Source organism: Poeciliopsis prolifica, unplaced genomic scaffold (genome assembly GCF_027474105.1).
Source record: "Poeciliopsis prolifica strain line A6 unplaced genomic scaffold, Auburn_PproV2 SCAFFOLD008, whole genome shotgun sequence".
Taxonomy (NCBI): domain Eukaryota; kingdom Metazoa; phylum Chordata; class Actinopteri; order Cyprinodontiformes; family Poeciliidae; genus Poeciliopsis; species Poeciliopsis prolifica.
Genome location: NW_026562383.1, coordinates 6,967,734 through 6,991,806, shown reverse-complemented (window position 1 = coordinate 6,991,806; position 24,073 = coordinate 6,967,734). Strand labels below are relative to the sequence as shown.

The 24,073-nt window shown below is 36.9% G+C and overlaps 1 protein-coding gene across 1 annotated transcript in view; it reads right to left on the bottom strand.

Annotated features, from left to right (window-relative positions):
- The window catches only part of pappa2 (pappalysin 2), a 65,578-nt gene that overhangs the window by 21,134 nt on the left and 20,371 nt on the right, over positions 1-24,073 (bottom strand). Inside the window, exons 9-21 of the mRNA XM_055033384.1 lie at positions 23,365-23,498; positions 19,461-19,643; positions 18,423-18,726; positions 15,283-15,411; positions 15,096-15,181; positions 10,421-10,617; positions 7,998-8,108; positions 4,245-4,380; positions 3,920-4,094; positions 3,444-3,509; positions 3,272-3,368; positions 2,029-2,206; positions 427-640 (exon numbers count right to left, since the gene is read on the bottom strand). Of these exons, the coding sequence (XP_054889359.1) occupies positions 427-640; positions 2,029-2,206; positions 3,272-3,368; positions 3,444-3,509; positions 3,920-4,094; positions 4,245-4,380; positions 7,998-8,108; positions 10,421-10,617; positions 15,096-15,181; positions 15,283-15,411; positions 18,423-18,726; positions 19,461-19,643; positions 23,365-23,498 (2,010 nt within the window). The remainder of the gene's footprint in view (positions 1-426; positions 641-2,028; positions 2,207-3,271; positions 3,369-3,443; positions 3,510-3,919; positions 4,095-4,244; positions 4,381-7,997; positions 8,109-10,420; positions 10,618-15,095; positions 15,182-15,282; positions 15,412-18,422; positions 18,727-19,460; positions 19,644-23,364; positions 23,499-24,073) is intronic.

Below are 24,073 nucleotides of genomic sequence, written 5' to 3'. Positions count from 1 at the left end.
TGTTTTTTGACATTGTTAAATAGACCTGTGATGGAAAAAAAGCCATAAAATGTATAGCTTTATGGCAATTTCATGCAAGCACATCTGGTTGGATGTTTGTTATTAGACAAGTACAGAACACTAAATTGTACCATACTTTCAAAAAGGTACTATACCTTGAACAACTTTGTCTGTTTGCACCTAGAAGCAATAAATCAAAAATAACAACCATAATATGCAGTGTCCAATGAATATGGCAAAATAATGCTAGTGTTATTAAGCCTTAAATTTATTTAATATCACCAAAATTATAAAACAAAATGCACAGCTTTAGAAACTGATAAATATAGCTCAGACAAATTCTGAAGTGTAAAGAAAAAAAAAAAAACGTAAGTGAGAGGACAATCTTCCCAAACCCTGAACCGACTTCCATCTCAAGATACCTACTTTGGTTTCTTCTTTTTGAGACTCCCAACCACGTAGAAGCCCGGGCTGCATCGGTATCGGCAGAAGGACCCGACATCGTGTCCTGAAGCCAGACAGTCCTTTGTGAGAAGTCTGGCACTGGGAATGTTAGGCGCTTCCGGACACTCAATCTTGCAGTAGGCCTCTGGGAAAGACCACAGCCCATCTTCCAAACACACCAACCTATCACTGTCACCTGGGGGTGGGAGAAGAAGAGATGGAGAGAAGGAGGAACAGGAAGAGGATAATTTCAACAACACGGGATGTCCAAAGGACGAAGATCTCAGAAGAAGAGGAAGTGATCAAATTATTATTTCCACATTTCCCTCTAAACCTTTGCTATTTCACAGGTTGGTAAAGTTTTTTGTGGTTTTTATATGTGTAGTCACATTATATTCATTTTCCTACTTATTTCATGACTGTATCTGTTTGTAAAGTAGACAAAAAATAATTTCCTGCTAGAGGCTCTCTGTCACAGTCTAAACTTCACTGGTAAAGCAAACATAAGTTTAGAGCATTACACGCAAAACTACCTTAATTCTTGAAAAATAAATCTAAATACAGTAAACGTACAAGAAATTTTCTCAACCGTTACGAGTCTGTCGTTGCACGTTTTCTGGGATGTTTTTCGACTATCAGAGCAGCTATTTTAACTAAGATTAAAGAAAATAAAAGACCTTCATTACATTATTTGATAAAAATGCATAATGTTGTTGCTTAAAAAAAACATCATACCCATCCAAGGTGTGCTGAAAATATTGGCACTTCGTAGCACATTAATCCCTATACGTACCATGAGCTATACATCAACAACTCAATAAAGTTCAGAAAATAAAATCAATCATTAACCTCTGACCCAACAAAGTGTCTGGATTTAGCAATTCAGAGAAAGTCAAGTGTTAACTTTGTGTAAAATTATAATTGCTCAGGACTGTTTCCTCCCCCTTATTAATCATGAGTGTTTCAACACATCTAAAGTTGAAAATGTTTTATGGGCTCTATAAAATGTACTCGATCTTTAGCATGGCAACATATACTTCACAAACTACGTAAAAGTCACACAGTTGTTTTGTTGATAAGAAGCTGCTCTGGAAAACATTCCTGCTAAATGATGCATGATGACCTTTAAATGTGTTTACTTGAACCAAAAGCCAAAATTTTAAGTATTTCTACATATTTATGGATTGCAATATAAAGTTCTTCTGACGTAAGAAATGGCTCTGAAGAGCAACATGTTCCAGTGGCTTTCCTGCCATAAATTAAAAGTGTTTGTAAATGACACCTTTTTCCCTTCATCAGACAGGTTTGGCTTTGCATATTTAGTATGACCAAGCTTTTTGGAAGGTGCAGTACAAAGTAGACAAACAAACAGTTGTCTTCAACCTAAAAATATGGCATGTTTGCATGATGATGAACTGCGACATCAACTCTTTCGTGCACATATTTCTATAATGGGTTATCCTGAGTTTTAGTAATACAAGATATAATTTTAACTACACTACATCACAATAAATGTCTTGAAATATCATAAAAATAACTACTTCAGATCTATTTATGAATTCATGCAATAAACTCTGCTGTCACCTTGTAATATGGCTGGGGGTCCACAGGTGAAGGAACATTGTTTGGCAAATGTGGTTCCCCAAGGACAGCTGAATATAGCATGATAAACATGAGACTGATCAGGAAGGCCACAGTCCACAGGCTCACAGCTGACAACACGATCCCATGAACCCTGAAAACACTCCAGCTCTATGGTTCTCTGGAAGTGGAGAAAGAAAACGATGAAGAAAGAAGAAAATTGCTCTTCAGAAACAGAAAAAAAACGAGTAACCAAGTACAGAAAAAGCAACACAGCCAGAAGTTTATTCACTCATCATTCAAATGAATGTTTATCTTGGGCTTTTAAAAACCCATTTCCTTTTTCAAGGTTAGAATAATTATATAATAAATAGCTTCAATGAATTTAAAAAAAAAGATGAATTAGGCACACAAGGGATTATACATTCAGGCTCAATTACATAAATAAACTCCCATCAATATTTTGATAAATGTTTCTTACGAAGTTGCAGAAACATTTCAAAAGTGTGTTGGTTTCCTGGCACAGACTACTTTTAAGTCTATATTGTTGATGTATAGTAGTAGTCTGCTTTATCTGTACCAGGTCTGATATGTGTTTGGTATCATTGCTGTTTGGAACACAAATCTGTATTAAAGTTTCATTCATCTGACTCAAGCTGTCAACTCAGAAAAAAATAAAATCGGGTAAGACGTTCCAGAAGACTCTGGGAACCTCAAAGGATGAGGACTAGAAGATGTTTGAACACCAGTGTGACCATCCACAGTGAAGTGAGTTAAACATCAACATTGACTGATGATTAAAGAAACCCCTCTTCCAAAATACACACCATCTACCATGAGTGATTTCTGTTGACAAGTTTTCTGCTCAGAGCAGACAAAGATTGAGTTTGAGATTAAGTAACAAGAAACATGTTTGGAGAAATCAATGTGAAGTAGCAAGAAATAACATTTTTCTTCTAAGAAATTGTTTCCTTGAGAATTCCAGCTTTAATGTCGAGTAAAAAAATGGTGTACAAAGTGGTACAGAACATATTTCCAGTGACAGAATTGCTTTGCAACAAATGATCCACCATAAATTGTTGAAAAGAAATTAAATGTTGCAAACAAATCATTAAAAACCTTCATCATTTACGTCAGGCTTAGGTCAGTTCAGCATGTAGATGCAAATAAAGTGTTTAGCTAATCGTCGCTGGGATCAAAATGGATGATGTAAGTTGGAAGTCAGAAGACATTTACAGGATTTTACCTGATGTGGTGGAGTACCTCTGCCATTGAGGACAGTGATGCTGTAACCACGATAACACTTCACCGAGCAACTGGAGGCTTCCCCTCCACCTGTACACCTACAAAGACAAACACCAGTATGCAGGTAGTCGTTGTGTGTGTTGTTTTAGCTCGCTAAAGGTTCAGCGTTTTACCTGATGAAAGCATGCTTCATCTGTGGAGGACTGCAGCTGTCAATCTGACAAGGCTGCCGCAGACAACTGTTGCAGAGGAGAAGGGAGGACACAGAGAGAAGTGGAGAAATGAGAAACAGAAAAAAACATGAAACATTCTAGCCCTGTTTCTGTCTCTTTAAATTAGATCAGTCCATGGTTCTGGACAACAGATCTATAAAAAGGATATACGTATATCTACAGGGTGATATACATGCATTGTATTACATTTTTGGATTTTTTTGTCGCCAGGATTCATATACATATATCTCACTCTTAGTTTCTTTCACGTATAAGAAAGCTAAATTATCTATATTTATTGGATTCGTAAATTTGAAATATTTTAGAACAGTTTGGATACTTTTTTTCTTTCCAAAGAGTTGTACGAAACAACTCTTTGTGGGTGTGTTTGTGTGTTAAGTAGGTAGTAGTGGGAGAGCCCACCCTCTGATGCGCACCCGGTCAGGGCGAAGGTGCTGAAGTGGCAGGAGGTCCTCAGAGCCACCGCTCTCACTGCCACAGAGGGCGACGAGAAGAGGAGGATAACAGTGGATGTGAGGAAGAAGGGCTGAGAGAGATCGTGAGTCACATTCACCACCAGTGGGTTTCGGTAGCATGAGGGGACGTGCGTGCCTGAGTACACGGAGAGGTTGCAGATTAATATGCTTCGGTTTGATTTTAATCCCAGGAATACAATATAATTAAGGTTTCTCCTTGGAGACTTACACAACAGCTCAACTGTAACATGCAGCATGCAAAATAAATAGTAATAAAGATCTGTACCTAATGAGTGATTTTTGCCGTTTGCATCAGATAGGAGAATGGTGACTGTCCTCCTCCATGACTCCCCAGACCAGGAACCGTCCGAGGCCAGGTAAACCATAACAGAAGCAGCCACACCAGGATGGAGGAACCCCACCTGGTCCAATGGCACAACCACAACAGGATGAGGAAACCATGATTGGTTGGTTAAAACATGTGGGACTGATATTCATTATTTATGCAGAAATTAAGGGATTTATTGGCACTGCTGGAAAAGATGACTAAAGCCTTCTTGGCAAGGCGTTGAGGGTTTTACAATATTAGAAAATCCTGATGGTGATAATATTGGTAAATATGTCAATGACGATATCAGGTGTGATGTATGCTTGTCTTTTTATTTCCTGTCCTTCTAATATGTACTTCCTTCACTATATGTCCAACTGGCTAAATATCGCTTTATAAAGAAAAATACAACTTCACAACTCTTAACATATATTAGCCTGAAATGACTCACTCCAAATATATTGTGCAGCCCTACTAGCAATACCTTTAAATTAAATGTAAATATAGGATGTTTCTCATTGACACTTGACTTATGTAAGTTGATAAAACTTGAGACTTAGAATAAGTATCTGATTTCTGAGGTAGAAATATGACACAAGCATATATGTATGGTGTATATGGATGGTGAATGCGTCCGTAAATGCATTCGCTTTAAAGCTACAGTGCGTAACTTTTACAAAAATATATATATTTTCTTTACATATATGTTAAAACTGTGACTATGCCGAGACAGTATAGTGTGAGCAGGTTATCACTGGATCTTTCAACACAATGAGATTTGCCAAACAAAATCAAGTTTCCTAGCTATGTAGATTACTTTGAGTTATCAGACAATATGGCAGAAATAAATTAAGACTGACTTTGATCCTCCTCTTTCTGAAAACACCATGGAGTTTTATCCTTTTGAACTCAACAGATTTTGTGTGTCATCCTCAAAGGGATTCAGTAAGCGTATTACTTTCAGAAAATGTTAAGAGCCTCATAGAAAAGGGAAGGTTCTTCCAAACAAACGCAGCTAATTGAGACAGCTTCTTTTTATAGAGCTGGCGGAGAAATATGAGAGTGAAAGGCTGAGGGATGCTCTTCAGACAACCAGACACGATATTTTAGACGAGGGAGCTCCTTCAGACAGAAGGAACCTAAAAGAAAAGGAGATATTTCATGGAGAGCTGCTGGCAGACACAAGTGCTCTACTAAAGGATTTTCAAGATGGCCTTGAGCCTGGAGGCTCCAGGGAAGTGTCTGATAAAGAGGGCTTCCATAAAAAAAAAAAGAGCAGTGGTGGAAAGAGGAGACATTCAACAAAGTAGTGGAAATGATGAAACAAAGGATAAACAGTCTCTTCTCTGGATCTGCAGTCCAGAGAAGAGCAGGCAAAGTTGTGAGAGCTCAGAGTGATCCAAAACTGTGAAATGAAAGAAAAGTCATAACTTGATTCATGGTTTTCAGTTTGTTTCTTTTATTTTACTGTTTCCTTACAAATAAAATCTCAAATGTTTTTGCACTCATTTGCATTCAGTCTCCCAACATAAAAAATCTGTGGAACTCCAGTAACATCTTAAACTCTTTGTATCTCTGCCAGATTTGGACAATTTCAAACTCATATTTTTGCTAATTCCTCCCAAAATAGCTGAAGTTCAGTCATATTAAATGAAGACGATAAAAGAACATCAAATTTCAAGTTTTGTAAAAGATTTTATTGCATTTAGATATGGACTGTGACTTTTCATTCTCACAGTTGAGTAAGATTTGGGCCTTGTATACTCGTAGCCAGTTCTTTATAAAAAGAAATATGTCCGCCCCATCATTTAGAAAATATATGATAGAAATCATACACATGGGTTCGGTTTCATAAACGATTTCATCCACATGAACCAACTGAAATATGCCACTGTGCGTTTTTTTGAACATGCCTGACCTATAGGGGGCAGTGTAGCGCAAAGCAAAGACTTAGGTCAGCCCATCAGATTCCTTCAAAACATCGCAACTTTCTGGTAGTTGTGATGTCACATTTAGGAATTAAATGTGCTATCAGGGGGTTTGAATAGCGTTTTAGAATATGAAGTTATTCATACAAGATGATGTCGATTGGGAATCATGTCAAAGTGAGCATGTGGAAATATTGGTGCATTATTTGACACAAATTGTAAGGGGCGGGACCATAACCCTCATTTTTTCTTTGTACAAATACAAACACAAATATAGAATTATCTCAAATATTCACTGTGTTTAGAGTTGCTGTCATTCTCAGTAGTCTGAAACTGAGCTTTCATGTCGATGAAAGGCCCAAACGCATGAAAATGTATTACTTTTCTCAGCTATCCAGCTACATATTGGCTTTGTGTGGAAAGGTCCTGCTCTGCCCCAGTTGCCAGTCTTTTGTAGCCTCTGCAAGAGATTGTTAGAGGCTGCAGTGGAGCCTATAACAGTTTGCCCTGTGTTTAGCTTCATTTTTCTCTCAAAGCTTCCCATCTTCCCTGACAAAAAGCATATCACCACCACAATACTGCCACCACCGTGACTCACAGCAGGGAGGGTTTAATTAGACTAATTATGCTAGGTTTCTACCACACATGGCACTATGCATTACATCCAACGACTGCACCTCTGTCCAACAGTTTGCTTTGTCCCCTCATGGTTTGTGGCAAACTGACTTCCTTCACAAATTGCAGTCTTTCCTCCTGCCTGTGGTGTACTTAGAATCACAGCAAGTCATGCGGCTTCCTGTTTTCCTCATCTCCTCAGTCAGTCTGATATGCGGCTGTTGATTGAGAAGCTGCTAGACTTTCAGAAAGCTTTGAGTTAGCTCTGTGCACTTCTATTTAAACCAAACATCTGAGCCACTGCAAAAATTTGTCAATTTCACAAGTTCAAATTTGCATCTTTTCTGTTGCTGCTCTGTCATAAAGCTAACTGATAGCTCAGCAGCTACGCTAACACCAGAGGCCCATCTAGAAAATAAGCTTTGGACTCATTAGCACAAAATAAGGTGTATTCAATTTAATTTCAAGGAGTTGGAATACTTCTGCAAAGGCCTGGACTGTCTGAATAAAACCCTGCGCATGCTGTTCAACCAGTTTCTGTCTAAATAACAAGTGCCTTTTATTCATTAATGCCTTTTTAATGAGAACAGAATCTGTATTATAGCTGAAGTATTCATATTCATTAGTAATGTATTTATTATCCTCCAGCATTTAATAAAAGAATTCTAATTATAAAGACGAACTATATTATGATTAAAGATCCAGTTTTGATCCTTTTTATAACAATTATTCTTTCATCTGTCCATATTGGAAAAACAGAGAAAACCTTTTGTTCTCTAATTAAGAAGAATGAGTTAATTATATAACTCTTGGGTGTTTTTTTACTACTAATACAAAGCCAGTGATTGCTACTAAAGGGATTCAGATGATTAATGTCCTCTGAGCAAAGAAATACAAGGACACAATGTAAATAGAGAATAAGTAGGGAGTTAGTCATGACTTCTAATTATCTACACATCATTAGAACCCGCAATTTACCATTGACCTGAAAAATATGCAATTATTGTTACTAAGGCATGGTATGAATCATGTAATTGTTAGAACTGTAAAAATATGTGCGTGCACAGAAGTTTGAGCCAACAATCCCTTCAGTCTATTGTAACAGTGGAAAGCTGTTAGAGGTAGATTAGCCACCCACAGTCTTTCAGTGGATGTAATGTGCACATACCTTTATCCAATAAGAGTGCTCCAGGCCGTTATTTGTGTCAGACTGGGCGGTGCATGGGAACCAGGCGTCACCGTGTTTGTCGTTCACCTCCAGGTGTTGAAAACTACAAAGCTTCACACAAAAGGCAGAACAAGACACAAGAGAAAATAAGCAAATTATTCAATCGCCTTAAAATGCTCTTATTCTCCATGACTATGTTTGCAAACCTCTACGACTGGAAGCACGGATCTTTGTACATATATTCATAACCCCAAGAATGTTTTTACATTTTGCCACTTTACAACAAAAACATCAATGTATTTTATTAAGCAAAGTATTATTTAATTGGGACATTGAGAGAAAATAGACACAAATTCTAACAAATATAAATTTGTACTAAAGTATTCACAGTGATTCTTGACAAGAGGGACAAAATGGGTTTAAATTTTCCCAAAATTTTTTAAATTATTATTCCTCAAGCTTATTTATACAAATATGACAAATAATGTTTTGAAAATGTAAAGATGCGCCCAGTTGCAACATTTTGTTTAATTACATTTTTAATGGACCTGACCGAGAACTTTGTCATCACCATTTGACAAAAATAAATCTTAAGTTATTTTTGATGACTCAGTGATATTTTTATTCAGTTTTGCAGACAAATGCTTCTCAAGAAACAAAATAAATAATATTTAAAACAAAAAAATAACAAAGTCCATCTGATGGAGTTAACACAGAACTGAAGTGGTGACAAACTAGTGAGTAAAAATAAATACTTGACACATGTGAAATAATGCCATTTATGTAAAGTACATCAAGTACACTAATTCATTCAGAAGTGAAGTATTAAAACTATCTTAGATGAATGTTTGGACTTTGATGTGGCCATCTTAACAGAAAAAGAGTCTGAAGCAAAATTACTCTACTGAGTTATACTTAAGGTTGATTAAGATTTCATTTCAGATCTATTTTTAAGAAATTAAGAAAATAATTAATCATTTTCCTTCTACTTCACCATTTTGTGCTAATCTTTAGTCACTTTATCCCATAAAGTCCCAATAAAATACATTGATTAAGTGACTAAATTTGTAAAGATTCAATGGCATAAAGGATTTTGCAAGTTTCTGTAAACAAGCAAATACTTTTTGTCAGGTTTCATTCACAATGTTACCTTCTTAATTACTGCGGGCCTACTTCTGTTTCACATTCTTGGCCAAATATCTAGCTGCAGAGCTCATATTACTAGATTTGATCCGCCATCCAAAGAGGGCCCAAAATAACGTTTGTTTATATTGCATAGTCAGCTGTTAATGGAATAATGTTCTTCATGTCAGCAGTCTCAATTACAGAAATCAGAGTTGAGAAGGGTTTGGCATTTTATCATAAGGTAGGACTTGATAGGTCACGCTGACTTTATTCGTGACTCTTAGATTCCTGTTCTTTATTGCATTTCCTTCCTTTTCCAAACACGGCAGTACAAAAACGTTGCCTCTTTGCCAACTCTGAGGTTGATAATCCTTCTGTTGTAAAACTACCTTGGAGGTTGTTTTTGTGTGCTACTTCAATAGAACCTCTGTTTAAACTTACATAACCTCAATTGTATTTTGGAGGTGCGTTGTTTTATGTGTGACATTTTGGCAAAAAAACTGCAAGTTCAAAAAAAAAAGAAACTGGCCTGAAAGCTACTGTATGTAACTCTTATAAAAACTGATTTTTCAATAATTACATAACTGTCAATACAATACACATGTTAGTGGCAATATCATCCTTTTGGGAGGCTTTACATCAGCAGCACTAAGAAAATTATTCAGAGCTGACAGAAATATGAATTTAGCTAAATATAGGGCTAGCCTGAAGGAAAACCTGTTACTGTTTGGACAAACTTCTAAATGTCGACAAAGTTTCAACTTCCATTAGGATCATAACAGTACAGCTAGAGTTAAAATGGAGTAGAGGACAGCAAAGCACATTTCCAGCGTTGCAATGGCTGCACCTTATGATGCAACTAGGTATCTGTAGCAAGACTTGAAAATTACATGCACTGACGCTCTGCATGTAAAGATGGACTTGTGAAAATGTACACATTGTCAATAAATGCAAATTGCCTTCACAAATTGACAAACACATTTTTCTTTCGCATCACAATAACACAGTTGCTGCATAGCAACAATACAAAACATGTCAAGCTGTTCAATATAGATTTTATGTTCACAGTACATGAGGACAAATCCTTAATAGTAAAATAGCTTTAGTCTTTTTGACATTTGCCCCTCAAACAAATCCACTGTATTTTCTCTTGAAAACTGATATCTAAACAAAAAGTTTGCTTTGTTTTTTATAAAAAAGGATCCATTCAGGATATTTTATTTCCGATTGCAGCTCCTCGTTTGCGTAAGGATTTGCACGAATCAGGAATTGAACAATTTCTGCCTTCTATTTTATACCTTGGGAAAGGATGGCTCCCCTGTGGCAGCGACTCCAGGGCAGCGTTTGGGGTCCTGGTGGGAAGCAGAGGCACTGGAAGCCCACTGATCTGTGTAACCCAAAGGTGTGAAGTAACCACAGTCTTGCACGCTTGATCCTCGCTCAAATTCTTCACACACGCCGTCGCCATCAAAGACATAACACTGACTGGGTTCACCTTAGGGAACAGAGAAAAGAAAGCGAAGACGATTTATGGAAGAATACACAGCCTGTTCTTTTCATCTGGCAAGGTGTACGCTTCTCTCCCACTGACGGACTATCATCCAAATCTGTTTGTCAGTGAACCAAATCTGAGCAAATCTATTTGGTATTTTCTTTGGCAACTCCATATGATAGCCACACCAACTCAACTGTGCCTCTGGTGTCAACAGGCTGAAAGACATGAACTTCGACTTCAGTTCTTTATCAGAGATTATCATGACTAGTGATATTAATAAAAGGACACTTAATCGGTGACCTAGCCTGTTATTTTCATCTTGAAGGCGCCCACAGACACCGAAGGTGAAACTACTCATTAACTCTAAAAGAAACGCATTGTACTCTGAAAGGAATCACAACCAAAATGAGTCTGTGTCTAAAACAGAAAGCTATCTGATTTCTTTACAAAGTTTTTGAGAATTCTCTAGAGTAAGCTGGGCCAAGGACAGAAAAGAGGCAATAATTGACGCAATAAAATACCAGAATCTTAGGGCAAGAGCAAAAGAGTCTGGAGGGTATCACATCTGGGCAAGGTGTCAGTGGCTAGAATATTGAGCAACATGTTTACGAATCATAGCAGATCAAGAATGGTGGAGAATTACGGGGATATAATTTTCAGGGACCTCCAAATTCAGACAGATAAACATGTGATGGAAAACTAGTAAAGTACTGTATTGTTAGACACAGAAGATAGAAGACAGTGGCTCTAGAAATCTCAAGCAACAGAGACAAAGGGGAAATACACAAAAAACAAAAGTCTCATTGGTATCAATGGGCACTGGAACTGTTGTTTCTGGAACGATTATAGAAGATCTGTCTAAAAGAAAATTGGAACAGCTAAGACACTGATCAAACCCTTGGAAACTTAAGCACCTCAAAGGTGATATGACATGAAGAACTTAAAGTTAGCCCAAATGGTATGAGAGAAGCTGTAAGCAGCTGAAATAAAATGTATTTACTTGCAGTCTGTTAAATGTCACGAAACATATTTTTTCTTAATGTCTCACATTAAATCAGATTAAACTTTTCCTGCAACAGGTCAGCCAAGATTGATTAAATAATTTTTGTGGGCAAACAAGGCAGCCAACAAGCTTGACTCAGTTACACCAACTATGTCAGAGGGAAAAGGTCAAACTACAGTCAGAAGGTTGTGGGGGAATACCCAAAATATCAGGGGATGAATTTGTGCATGACTAAATGTGGTGTCAAGTACTTTGGAGTCCGCTGGACTAGATAAAGTTTTACACAAGTACAGGCAATTTATCATTTAACATCTCGCCCAAGTCAAACAGGTTAGTATTTGTAGCTGAGCATTTATGGTTTAGCAACTGTAGATAGTGTTGGTAAAGGTTAAAGAAATATTTGCAAAGTTCAGAATTTTAAGAAAATAATAACAAACAAAGGGTTCTCTAAACCCTACTGACAGGAATCACAACCACATAAGGATTAGTCCAATTTAATATCAGACAGAGAGACAAAAACCCTAATGTGTCTCTTAATACCTCGGGATATGTAGGTATGCAGTACAGAGAAGATACTTTGACACAAGTCAAAGAAAAGTCTCTAATCTACGAAGTGAGAGTTAACTTCATCAAACAAATGTGGTAAGTGAAAACCCGAACAAATATTCTTTCTATGACTAAGATGTAAAACAGAATAATTGGTTTTAAGAGTTGCAGTTTGCAAAAATCTGTTGTTGCCAAGTTTTTTCCCTTCCTAGACATGTCTTTTATTGTATAATAGAAGATGTAATAGTTTCAGTCACGGCATGGCAGGGCTTATTGTGAGACAGTGGTCGAGGGGAGGGGAGGTTTGATGGGTCTGCCTCAGCTTTTCTTTTTTTTTCTACCCCTGACAAATAAATTCACTGGATGATGGAAATTTCAGTCCTGTAACAAGCTCTTGTAACATAAGCCCTTACAAAATACATGAATAACTACCATCCAGCTGCCAGTGGAAACAATACATGGCTTGAAATAAAAGCAATATGCTCTTTGATCTCAGCTGACCTGTACATAGTCTTTGCAATATTTTGAAGTATTTATGAGAAAGAGCTTCTGGCAAAAGTAGAGCGTCTAGGCAAACATACCTAGATATGGAGGATAAATGTTAAATCTGTTGAGAAGGAAAAGTATAAAACGGTGGGGTTGATGACTTGTTTTATTCAGCCTAATGTCTGATCTTATCTGGAATGTAATCTTTCATATCTGCTTCTTTGCCAGAAACTCCAGACAAACTTATGATATGACCTAATGTAAAAAATAAACAAAAAGATTTCGGCCTTGGAGTTCTGAAGCATTCTGGCTAAATTCCCTTTTGTGTTTTGTCGTGAGGCTTCTGTTGTGGTCTGTTTGCATGCATGAGGGTGGAGACACAAAGCATTTTTTCTTGTGGTGGATTCACAGATGACGGGACCACTCTTTGTGGCATATTTGTTTGTCTTTTGACTTGTTTTGCTGCATGTTTTTGGTACTTTTTACAGCTTTTCAACCACCTGACCCGGGGTTTACACAGCCTTTAAAATTAGACTGTTATTCTGCGCATATAACAACAAAATAAGTGGTCGTTAACAAACTTTATAAGACGCAATCTTGAACACGCACCAAGTTGTTTTTTGGACAATAAGACAGTTAAATCCAGAACAAACTACTTCTAAAGTGTTCCAGATTTTGATATTGAATTATTCCTTAAAAACCTGTTTAATGATAGGCATACTAAACCTTTACTGTTCATGTTTTCAATAACTAAAAACTGCTTAAAGAAATATATATACAGACAGATTCATGATTAATCCCTGCAATGACCCACTTCCTAACTATGAGGTTATTATAAAAATATAAATGCTCAATAAATGTTTACATATTAAAGCCATCACCTTCTGTCATACAGCTAAAACACTTAGCAGAATATTGCCTTCAGTGTGAATGACTATTGCTGAATCTGCCAAAACTTGAAAAATCTTTTCTCCAGTCACAAAGACGATGCATTTGGAGTATGTCACAAATCATGTAGGTTACAAAGCTATGAACAGATTAGTTCAATATTAAAGTTTTTGACCTACAAGCAAAATATGGGTGGCAAGACAGTAACACAGCAAACAATGCAGTTAACCTTCCAACACGACAGCAGCTCTGAACATTCAGCTACAGCTGCAATGAAATAGCTCAGATCAGTGTTGTTCACTCCTTTGTCAGTAAAAAGCTCTAATAAAATAATCCCTTACAACATGTATGAATAACTGCTGCCCAGTTGCCAGTGGAACAAACACAAAGCTTGAAATAAAAGCAATATGGTGTTTGATCTCAGCTGATACGTGCATAGACTGTAACATTTTGAAGTATTTATGAGACAGAGCATCTGGCAAAAGGAGAGCATCTGGGCAAACATATATGGAAGATAAATTTTAAATCTGTTGAGAAGGAACATGGTGCAAGGGGCTGATGACTTGTTTCACTCAGCCTAATGTCTGATCTTATCAAGAATGGAATCTTTTGTTTGTCTTAGTTTTCCAGAGAGAATTATTGTGAACAAATTTATAATATGAGCTAGAGTAAAAAATAAATGAAAAATAAATGGATTCCCCCCACAAACCTTGTGACAGAACCTCCTGGGAACTTGGTTTAGACCTTTCATTTTTATATCCTGTAAATTATTCTGTCTCAGAACTTGCGGCTATTTTTTGAAGAATGGGCTGAAAACTCCCACTGCAGATGCGAAAAGCTGATAGAGTCATGCCCTGACTTTAATGTCAGACAAACGCCTCGCTTTTTATTTTAGTTGTGACCTGGTGAGGTTAAAAAAGTTGCATAATGTAAGAAAATGTAAAAACATTCTTTACAGATAAGACATGAAAGTTGAAAACATAATTATTTTTAGCTGTTTTATACAACTATCTTATCCAACTCACTAGTTGATCTTTGAAAACATAAGTTTCGTTTATCCAAAGAGACCGATTAACACCAACATTAATAAAGAAACATGACGTTTGACTGTAGACAGAGCTGTGTGTTTTCAAGCTAACCAGTGTTTTTCTCTGATGTATCTTAGCCAATCTAATGTCAGATTGCTTTTCAAAGAAAACCATGGAAAGTTAACAAACCAAAATCTTGCTTATTTTACCCCTTGCCTCATCTGTTTTCCCTTATGTTGCTGTGATGTTGCATTAATGGTTTGTGGAATCCACTCAAGCCAGAAGCTTTTATGTCTTGTAAATGCAATTTGATTGGCAGGATAGCTTTTACTAAACGCTGCTGCGTGCACAAATGAGAGATTTTTGGCAGATTAGTGACTACTCTTTCACACTGAAAGTTTATATGCTGCTTAAGTTTAATATGTACGACCAAGGTTGGCAATTTTAATGTGGGACATCGTAAAAGGGCTACACTTTCTTTGAACGACGCAATACAACATAATGCGTTTTCTGAATCGTGTACACACCAACACAGTTGAAGCCCATCTCTTTGAGGCATTTCTTAGTGCAGCCATCACCATCCAACAGATTGCTGTCGTCACACTCCTCTGTCCTGCAGAGGGAGAAGCAACATCATCAGCAACATTTCCAACTGTTTCTCTATTGGAAATACTCAACCGGTCACCAAAGTTCATGCAAGTGAACAGCACAGACCCCTGTATGGCTCCATCCCCACAATAGGTCTGTCCAGGTGTATAGACAAGAGGCGGAGAGGGGAAGCTGAGGAGACGGCCGGTTTCCACCTGGATCGTGTACTGGTACTTCACTCCCTGCATTACAGAGCTGAAAAACATAAGAATGGGCAAATGGATTCCCAGCTAAACGCATTACAGTTTGTGATAGTAATGTTAAAGTTCTAGGGTGTGAATACTTTTTTGTGTCGTAATAATCTTCAAAACTTTTACACCTATGTTCTTTAAACAAGTAAGACTTGTAGCTCCACCGAGGCATAACCTGACCATATTGACAGAGCAATATATAAAATGAATGTGGATTTCAATGCCAGATTTTGTTTTCGTATGAGCAAGGCAGGAAACTTTCTTCTATTCCCAATGAACGCTGTCTGTCTGAGTCATTTGGATTGGAAAAGGTTTTGATATAGCAGCAGTAAAAGTGAAACTCACTGTAACCTCGCAGTGTACAGTGTCCTTAAAGCCAATCAGTACTGTGACTCGAGTTCATGATTATTGATCTGTTTTGGTCGGCAGTGACTCCAAAGAGAGTTTTGTCTGACAAAAATATACTGCATCTAAAACCAACTTGAAGTCACAAACCCCAATATCTGAGGATGAGCTCTTTTTGTCATCTTTTAAAAAGTTTATTTTATTCTTAATGGTTGAGAACAAACCACTAATATTGAAACATTTACTTCACACTATTTTACACTGGGTTTTATCTTTCTTCTTCTCTTTAAACATCACCCCTCAGTCACTGTCATTATTTAGTTTATTCAACAAATAAAGATGGATTACTTAAACTTGCTTTTGATTTGGGACAAACTACCAGGCTGAGGTTGTAGAAAAAAACACATAAACTAAAAAATATTTTCACTGAGGATGTTTGTAGCAAACAAACACTCTGAAATATAATCAGACATCATATTTGACTCGTGTGAAATGAGCAGGTGATCACAAATAAATAGTTCAAAGCAAGGTTTTCAAAACAGGAAATTAACTGTTTTAGCAAGTTTTGCAGTTAACTCTAACTGCACTGAATTATGTTCCACACAGAAATTCAACAACTCAGAAAATAAGTCACAAGAGTCACTTTTACCCGTCTATCCAAGTCAGAAATGTCACGCAATAACTCTTAAGAAAACATGTAATTCTGGTCAATTTTAATGTGTCATTTTATTGCACTCTAAGGGGCATTTACCAGAAATTTTTTTCCACCTTTATGTATTATTGGATTAAGACTAGATATACACAGCTTAGTTTCAAATAACTTGGATTCAAATATGCAATAAAATATGATTTTGAATGTGTCGTCTAGCTAACTGCCTGCATTAAAAAAGGATAAAACTCCCTCATAAATTCTAGCTGGACTCAGGACATGACCCTGTCAGTGACCTCTGATACTTTAATTTGCGTTATATGTAAAAAAAAAAAAAAAGTGAACTCAGAGAAGGAATTAAAAAAAAAGAAAAATACCCAGCACTCTGTCGACAGGTCTCTTTAACGACTTCCTCTCTCCCTGTATCATTTCTAATTGCCATTGTTTTTCTCCCCTCTCTTTCCACTATCCCACACTCTCATTATTTTTCAAGCTTGTTGCTCTCCCTTCTCCTCACATCAACCTCTTTCTGCCCTCTTCAGTCCCACATAACTCAATTCCCACCAGTCCTTGCATCTTTTTGCACTTAGATGCAGCTTGTGTAACATAGGAGACGTGTTCTCTGAAAAATAAGCTGTTTTTGAAGCCATGTGCATCTAACATCTCGCCTGCCCTTTAAAACGGTGACAGCTTCTCAGAAATTCAGAACACACATTTGAAATCGACAGATCTGCAATCATGTGATACAGATGCCATATCCACACACTTATACCAGCTTTGAATGTATGGAAAAGTATTGTAACCGAGATGTCAGATATTTTGGGTGAAGGGTATTTCCTGAAAAAACAAAAAATAGCAAAGCTTGCGGTGGCTGTAGTTGGATTCCAGTAATCGTTTGGACACCCCGCAATATAAGACAGGATACAAACTGATTCAAGTCAGCCTGAAACTCCAGCAAGCTTTTGATTAAGTATATGGCTGTTGAAATAGATTTGGATCAGCCACACATGGCATCCCCGTGTTGGAAACATTTGTGTTCTGAGCCTTTTAAACAGAACCAGACCTAAACACTTTTAAAAGACATGTCTACAGATTAGTAGATCTGAGGACACATACACTCAGATACGCACTGGAATTTGCTTACGGCCATATCTTTTTCCTTTCTCTTCATATTTTCTCGTGAGCTACTTACATGTCAGACCATAATGTGTGTGTGAGATTATCTGCTGGCACTTCTTCCACATTTTTGCTAATATTTCATAGATAATCATATAACCTTAGTCATTACTGGCAACAGGAGACAGAGTATTTGGTATTTCCCGTTAAGCGCCATGGCTAACTTTTGCAAAACAAGTCATTCATCCAAGAGACTCTATAAATATGCTGCCTTGCAAAAGTATTCAAAGCTCCCTAACCCCTTCCACATTTTGACACATTGCATCCACAGACTTCAATTTATTTTAATTGGTAAAGATTTAGATGTTTTTAATCAAATAAAAATTCTGATTCTTTTACTTTGATACTCCTAAATAAAATCCAAAGCAAGAAATTGCCCTTCCACATACACCCAATCAATAGTCCCTAAATAGAGTGGGATGGGTGTAATTTAATCTCAGTATCAAACCAGGAGTTCTGCAAAGTCCCAAGAAATTTGTTGGAGAACATTAGCAAATAAAAAGCATCACGAGGAGAACAGGGACGCCACCCATTTCAGATTAATCTAATTCCACTTTTTCCACCATATGCACTATTTTGGACTGGTCTCACCAATAAAGTCAGAATAAATTATGCTGAAGTCTTAGGTTAGAATGAGAGATGAAAAATGGGGAATACATACTAATTTAATTTCTAAATGCATGAATCAACCAATCAACCTGTTGACCTGGTTGATGGTCAACAGGTCCTCATTCTTTATTTCACACTTTGGTTACATCCAGCATAGAACTTATTATAAAATGACAAACATTCTAGTGAATCAGGTTGGGTGAACCCTGCTGGATGAGCCAACATTGAGCCGTTACCTGTCAGTGAATGTTTGCCCCATCTGAGGTGGAGGGGATTTGCTGGTGAACGCCGGCTGGCGCTGAATTCGGTACTGCACGGGCTGGCAGCCAGAGCAAAGAGAGCTGCTGGGGCCTGAAGACAACATGGCTGCATCGATTTCCATTTTCTCATCAAACGTGGAGAGTTTGACGGCCGATATTGCTGCGTTGTTGGTGTCGAGGCGCAATGTTAGGGGCATGTCACAGAAAACATGCTGTGGTCCGAGGTGAATGCTATTCCCCGCATCTGTAATCAGCTCAATGTTGGATATGGAAGGGTTGTCTGAGGCAAATGAAGAGAAGAGGGACAAACACATCTATTTAGGTGCCATTGATTTGTCTTGGGCAACAAACTATTATTGCAGGGATGAGTAAAACGAGATGACCCTTGTGCTTGTGCAAGAATTTTTGAACAGACTGACCACTTCCAGTAGTATAAAAGATTGAAGAATAAAAACACATTTTCTGTAGAGAAATAAAACAGAAGGCTTGCCTTGTTCAAATCTTATGAACTCCTAATTGTTAAAGTACAAGTGAAGAAAAACTTTAAGAATAAAACTGATATCCCCTTCAAAAAGAAAATTACAACAGATTAAATCTGGTAATGAATTCCACTTAAAATGACAACATTCAAAAGATCACACTTTGGTTTCATTATACAACCAATTTCACCCTGAAAGGAAACTACAAGATCCTAAAAGAAATTTCTAAAAACACTAAAAAATAAGGGAAATTACACACATTATGTTCATATTTTGAAAAACATTCAGATTTGCAAGTAAATTCAAGATTGTTGGCTTCACAGAAAAAAACGTCAAGCATGTATTTGTGAAAAATCACTCTTAAATTTCATGTATTCATGTAAAATTTTTATTGCAAAAAACTTAGCCTACCTGTCTTTAAGCATTTCTTTGTAAACTCTGATTCATTGGTATTAATAATTCATCAACGGTTAGTCACTCAACATGGAGTCAACATATCACAGAAATTGAACATAATAGTTATCCGCTAACTTACTCGTGGATGTATAGGTTACCCATAGTGTGATTCTGTGTGGAATGACAGGGTGCAGGAATCGTAGAGTTAGGGTGCAGCCCTCTGTTTCAGGGCATGGCGACGTCACGTTGGCATCGTAGAGACTGAGCTCAGGACTCCAGGCCTGGAGACTGGGTTCACAAGCTTGTTCCACATCTGGCGGCCCTGAGATCAGAAACATCGTAATGTAGAAACAAGCACATGCAACATACAAAAACTCCCAAAAGTCTTCCAAATTATGTTTTTCTACGTTTAGTTTCATTACAAGCAAAACCTTCGGTTTTATTTGGATTTCAGACGATTCGTGTTTTATTTGTCGATTTATCAAACTGAAAGTTTTCACAAAATCAAAACACAAAAATGTTAAAGGTCAAAACTTTGACAAGTACTTTGAAGCAGATGTGACAAGTGTAAGAAGTAATTAAGGTACATGAATATAGTGTATGCAACCTAAAATAAGATTTCCAATAACGGTGTCCATTCTGCATCATTAAAATGCAAAAGTGCTTAGAGAGAGTTTCTTTGTCAAACTTTAACCTGAACTCGTTTATAGTTTTTATAACCGGAATTTCTTTGTCCCATAAAAACTGACTAGCGTGTGATTGGAATTTAAATACTAAGACAGTAACAATAAGTACTAGTATAAAGCTGTTTTCCAAAATTAAGATTTGCACTAAATTGCATGGGAAATAGACCAATATTCTTTCTATTTTAACACATAAATGAGGCTATTGGCAATATGTCTTTCACTTATGTCCTGTCTGAACGTATTTAGACATTTGCACCATCAGAACTGTGAACGCAGTCAACCCAAGACAACAACAGATATTTTGACTTCAAGGAAAAACAATGATGCTTTCTTAAGATGTTCATGCACATAAAACCATAAAGGTTTTACTTGTAAGTGTTTTCTGGTTTACATGAAAGCAGTCAGATGAAGTTATACAGCTCAACAGTATTTTTAATTGAGATTATCCGGTTGAGAATCTCATTTCTTTTCCTAGCCTGCATGAAACATAACATTGAGCTTAAATTGTAAAGTCAAAATAAATGAAAAAGAAAATAAAGTTTCTATGTAAATTATGTAAAAAAATAAATAAATAAGTAGTACAAACTGAAGTGAGAAGACATGAATTTACAGTAGTTGGATCTGTAAACAAACACTCTTTGGACGTTTATGGTTTTGTGCTTTTATTATCTTGTAACAGTGATAAAGCTGGTATGACTGACTGATGAAATTAACACCTCCTATTTTTCAAAAGTGCTACATGAGCATGTAAGTCAAGTCAAATTCAGTTGAGGTTTTTATCTATTTTCTTGATTTGGAAGCAGCCAAGTTCAACCAAAGGGGGTTAAATAAAATTCCTAAAGTAATTAGCTAATAATAAAACCCACTGTTCCATAACCACACTGAAATGGTCAGGTTTGAAGTAAATGAGCTTTCTGCTACCTTCGTGGTCTGCAGAATTTCCAAATTCAGAATAGGTAAACAAGTGGTTTGAGGGGAATCTATCCTAAACTGGAAATAGGATCAAGTTCTTGTGAAAATGAACAACCTGAAAATTTTATTCAGAAGAAAAGTTTGGATCTAAGCAAAGATTAGAATATCAAGCCAAAGAATGACTGAAAACAGTATTTCCATTTCCAAAAAAAGCTACAATGAATCTGAAAAGTATCCACACCATTACGTAAATGTCAAGAAACTGAGACTTCTATAAGTAATTTCCCAGCTTTTTTCCACATTTATATTACACATATACAAGCAATGTTCAGTTTGAATGAGCTTTTATTTAGCTACAGTCTTCCTGAGCTCAGCCTGCTAAGTGTCCTATTAGGGCTTTTCTTTTTTTCTAACTGAGAGCCCCGAGGAACTCAACTGACTTCATAAACCACAATACTCCATCACAACAGGACACCAGGCATTAAAATAAAAGGCATAAAATGGACTTAAATGAGCCAAGAACACAGACAACACTTTGTAGGGGTTATATTTATACTATTCTCTTTTCTTACAGCTCAAACTGTATTGATGGCCATCCCAGTGGGTACTTTAAGCAACATTGTCTTTATAGGACACAGTGGAAAGAAAGTGAGGAAACCTGACAGACTGGCTGTCTCCAGTTACCTGCATGCCTCTGTTTAGTGTAAGACTTTAATTGACTCTTTATCATCATTATGATCCTGCAGCAAAAGAGGCAGCTGTAATCCCCCGCTTCTCTTTGCCGATTGTTTTCAAAGCATAAATTCCAGCAGAGGATTTCCACATATTTGGGTAGAGTTTCCATGGAAGAGAAGAGAAGTGTTATTGTATTTGTACTTTCAGTTTTTGGGGGTTTTCTTATTTCTTTTTTTTTTCTGCTTATTTCATTTTTCCAATTTCTCCATTGTGTTTTTTTAATTTGATTGTTTCCTTTTCCTTCTTTTCTATCCACCCCATTTGTCATTTTAAAAGAAACCATACCTCCACAAAAAAAAGATCATAATTGGGATAATAAAATCCAAGATGTGTGACATTTAGAAGTACAGGACACATTTTATTAGCTGCTTTTGCTTGAAAAGCAAACATTATCCCAGTTAGATGCTTGCAGTGGTTTGCAAAAGTATTCATACTTTGTGAGGTCTCTCGGCCTTTTGAGGTATGTTGCTACCAGCTTTGCAACTCTCGCGATTTGAGCTTTGTCTATTTGTCTTTGGAATGCATTCAGTCCAACTGGAATGGAATAGTCTCTTTAAACGTTGCATTTGAAGCCTTGCTATAAATTCTTAATAGGTTTTAGGCCTGGACTTAGGCCTGGACTTTGATACCAGGGGTATCAAACTCATTTTCATTTTGGACCACATCCAGGTCATGAATGTATGTCTGCAGCTCCTCCTGAACTATCATTGCCTCTCTGCTGCTTCTTTGATTATCACCCTTCTTGCCCCGTGTGTTATTTTTTCATGGGCAGTCATGTTTTGGTAGATTTTCAGTTGTCTCTGACCTGTAGACTATATTTCTCCATCTTCAGGGAGCTGCTTATACACTAATGTTCTCTGTCAGACCTCTCTAGCCTTCTCAGAAAGGCTGTTCAAGTTCTAAGATTAAATTACGCACAAATAAACTGTGTTTAATAAGTAGATGACTTCTAAACACTGTTGATTGTACTATAGTCTATTTAGAGGAATCAGAGTCAATTTTATCGCATAAAACTGAAATACAATACACTGGAGTTTGTGTTTTTAACATGATAAAATGTGAAATAGTTCAAGAAATTTGAATCCTTTTGCAAGGCAATGTACCTTTAACAATCCTTGTTCTCGTTTTGGCCAAATCAAGACAGACACAGAGCGAGAGGTCTGCAGCAGAGGGTTATTATCATTTAATGATTTTATGTTTTTTCCTCTTCCAGGAGCTATTAGCCTTGCACGCACCTAGAATTTACAAGGACAAGGCTGCGTGTGATTGTGTAAGAGTTTGTGAATGTGAGGAAAAGCTGACCTGCTCTACAGAAATACGAGACTGAAGCAGAAATTTAACTGGTGTTACCACATTCCTGGCTTTTTAATACCTACCTACAGTGAAAAGAACAACAGAGGAAGTGTTCACCTTGGTCAACTGTAGTTTTGAAGTGGAAAGATTAATAGAAACAACCATGAGCCTCATTAGCAACATAAACTTTCTTTTCAGCACTGCATTGTTTGGACAAGGAAATATGGGAAATACAATCTGTTTTGATGAAGCTCTGGTGATTTTTCATTTCCAGTATTGTTTATAATCCTACTGAGAAAGTGAAGACTTTCTATTAACCTTTAATGACAACTACCAGCCCATAAATTTGAAACACATTCAACAGACATGCCTCCTCTGCTCTGACACTCATGACCCAAACACATCATTTTGACTGACCCACTGCCTCTTCAGGTGTCCAGTAGCCTGACGTGTCACAGATGCGCGGTGACGAGGCCTGGAAGGCGTACTGGTGGAAGACGCCGTCTTTCTCGCAGTCTCCACAGTCGATGCCAGGTACACGAAACGAGGAGCTAGGAGGATATACAGTTTGTGATTATGTGTTCTATGAATATTGGACCAACAATACAGTTGGTGTGACCTCAGGCACACAGTTGAGTCATTTGAGAAGATGATAAGTAGATTAATTTAATTACTAATTGCCAAGGCAAATTGAGAGCACTGTATATGGACTTTCTCCTTTATAATTAAAATATTTCAAAAATGGATCCATTTATAGTTTGTTGAAAACTGTCACAGGTTAAAATGGCTCTCTTGGCCCCATTAGTAAAACTTAAATTTTTACATACATTACATTAAAAAATACAAGTTTTATGAAACAGATACTAAATCAAACTAAGCCTTCTAAGTGAGTAGGGATTAGCAAAGTTGCTTCAATTTGCTAAATAAAAATATAATGAAAGACATTCTTAAAAGTCAAATATCAATGTATATGTTATGATAGAACCGCCTTTCAAACTGTTCTGGGTATCTTCTTATGGATCATGAACTTGCTTTATCATAAACCAAATACAACCCAGACTTGTGGAGGTCTATAATTCCCTTCATAATATCTTGACTATCAAAGATAGTAGTCTTTGATAGATGT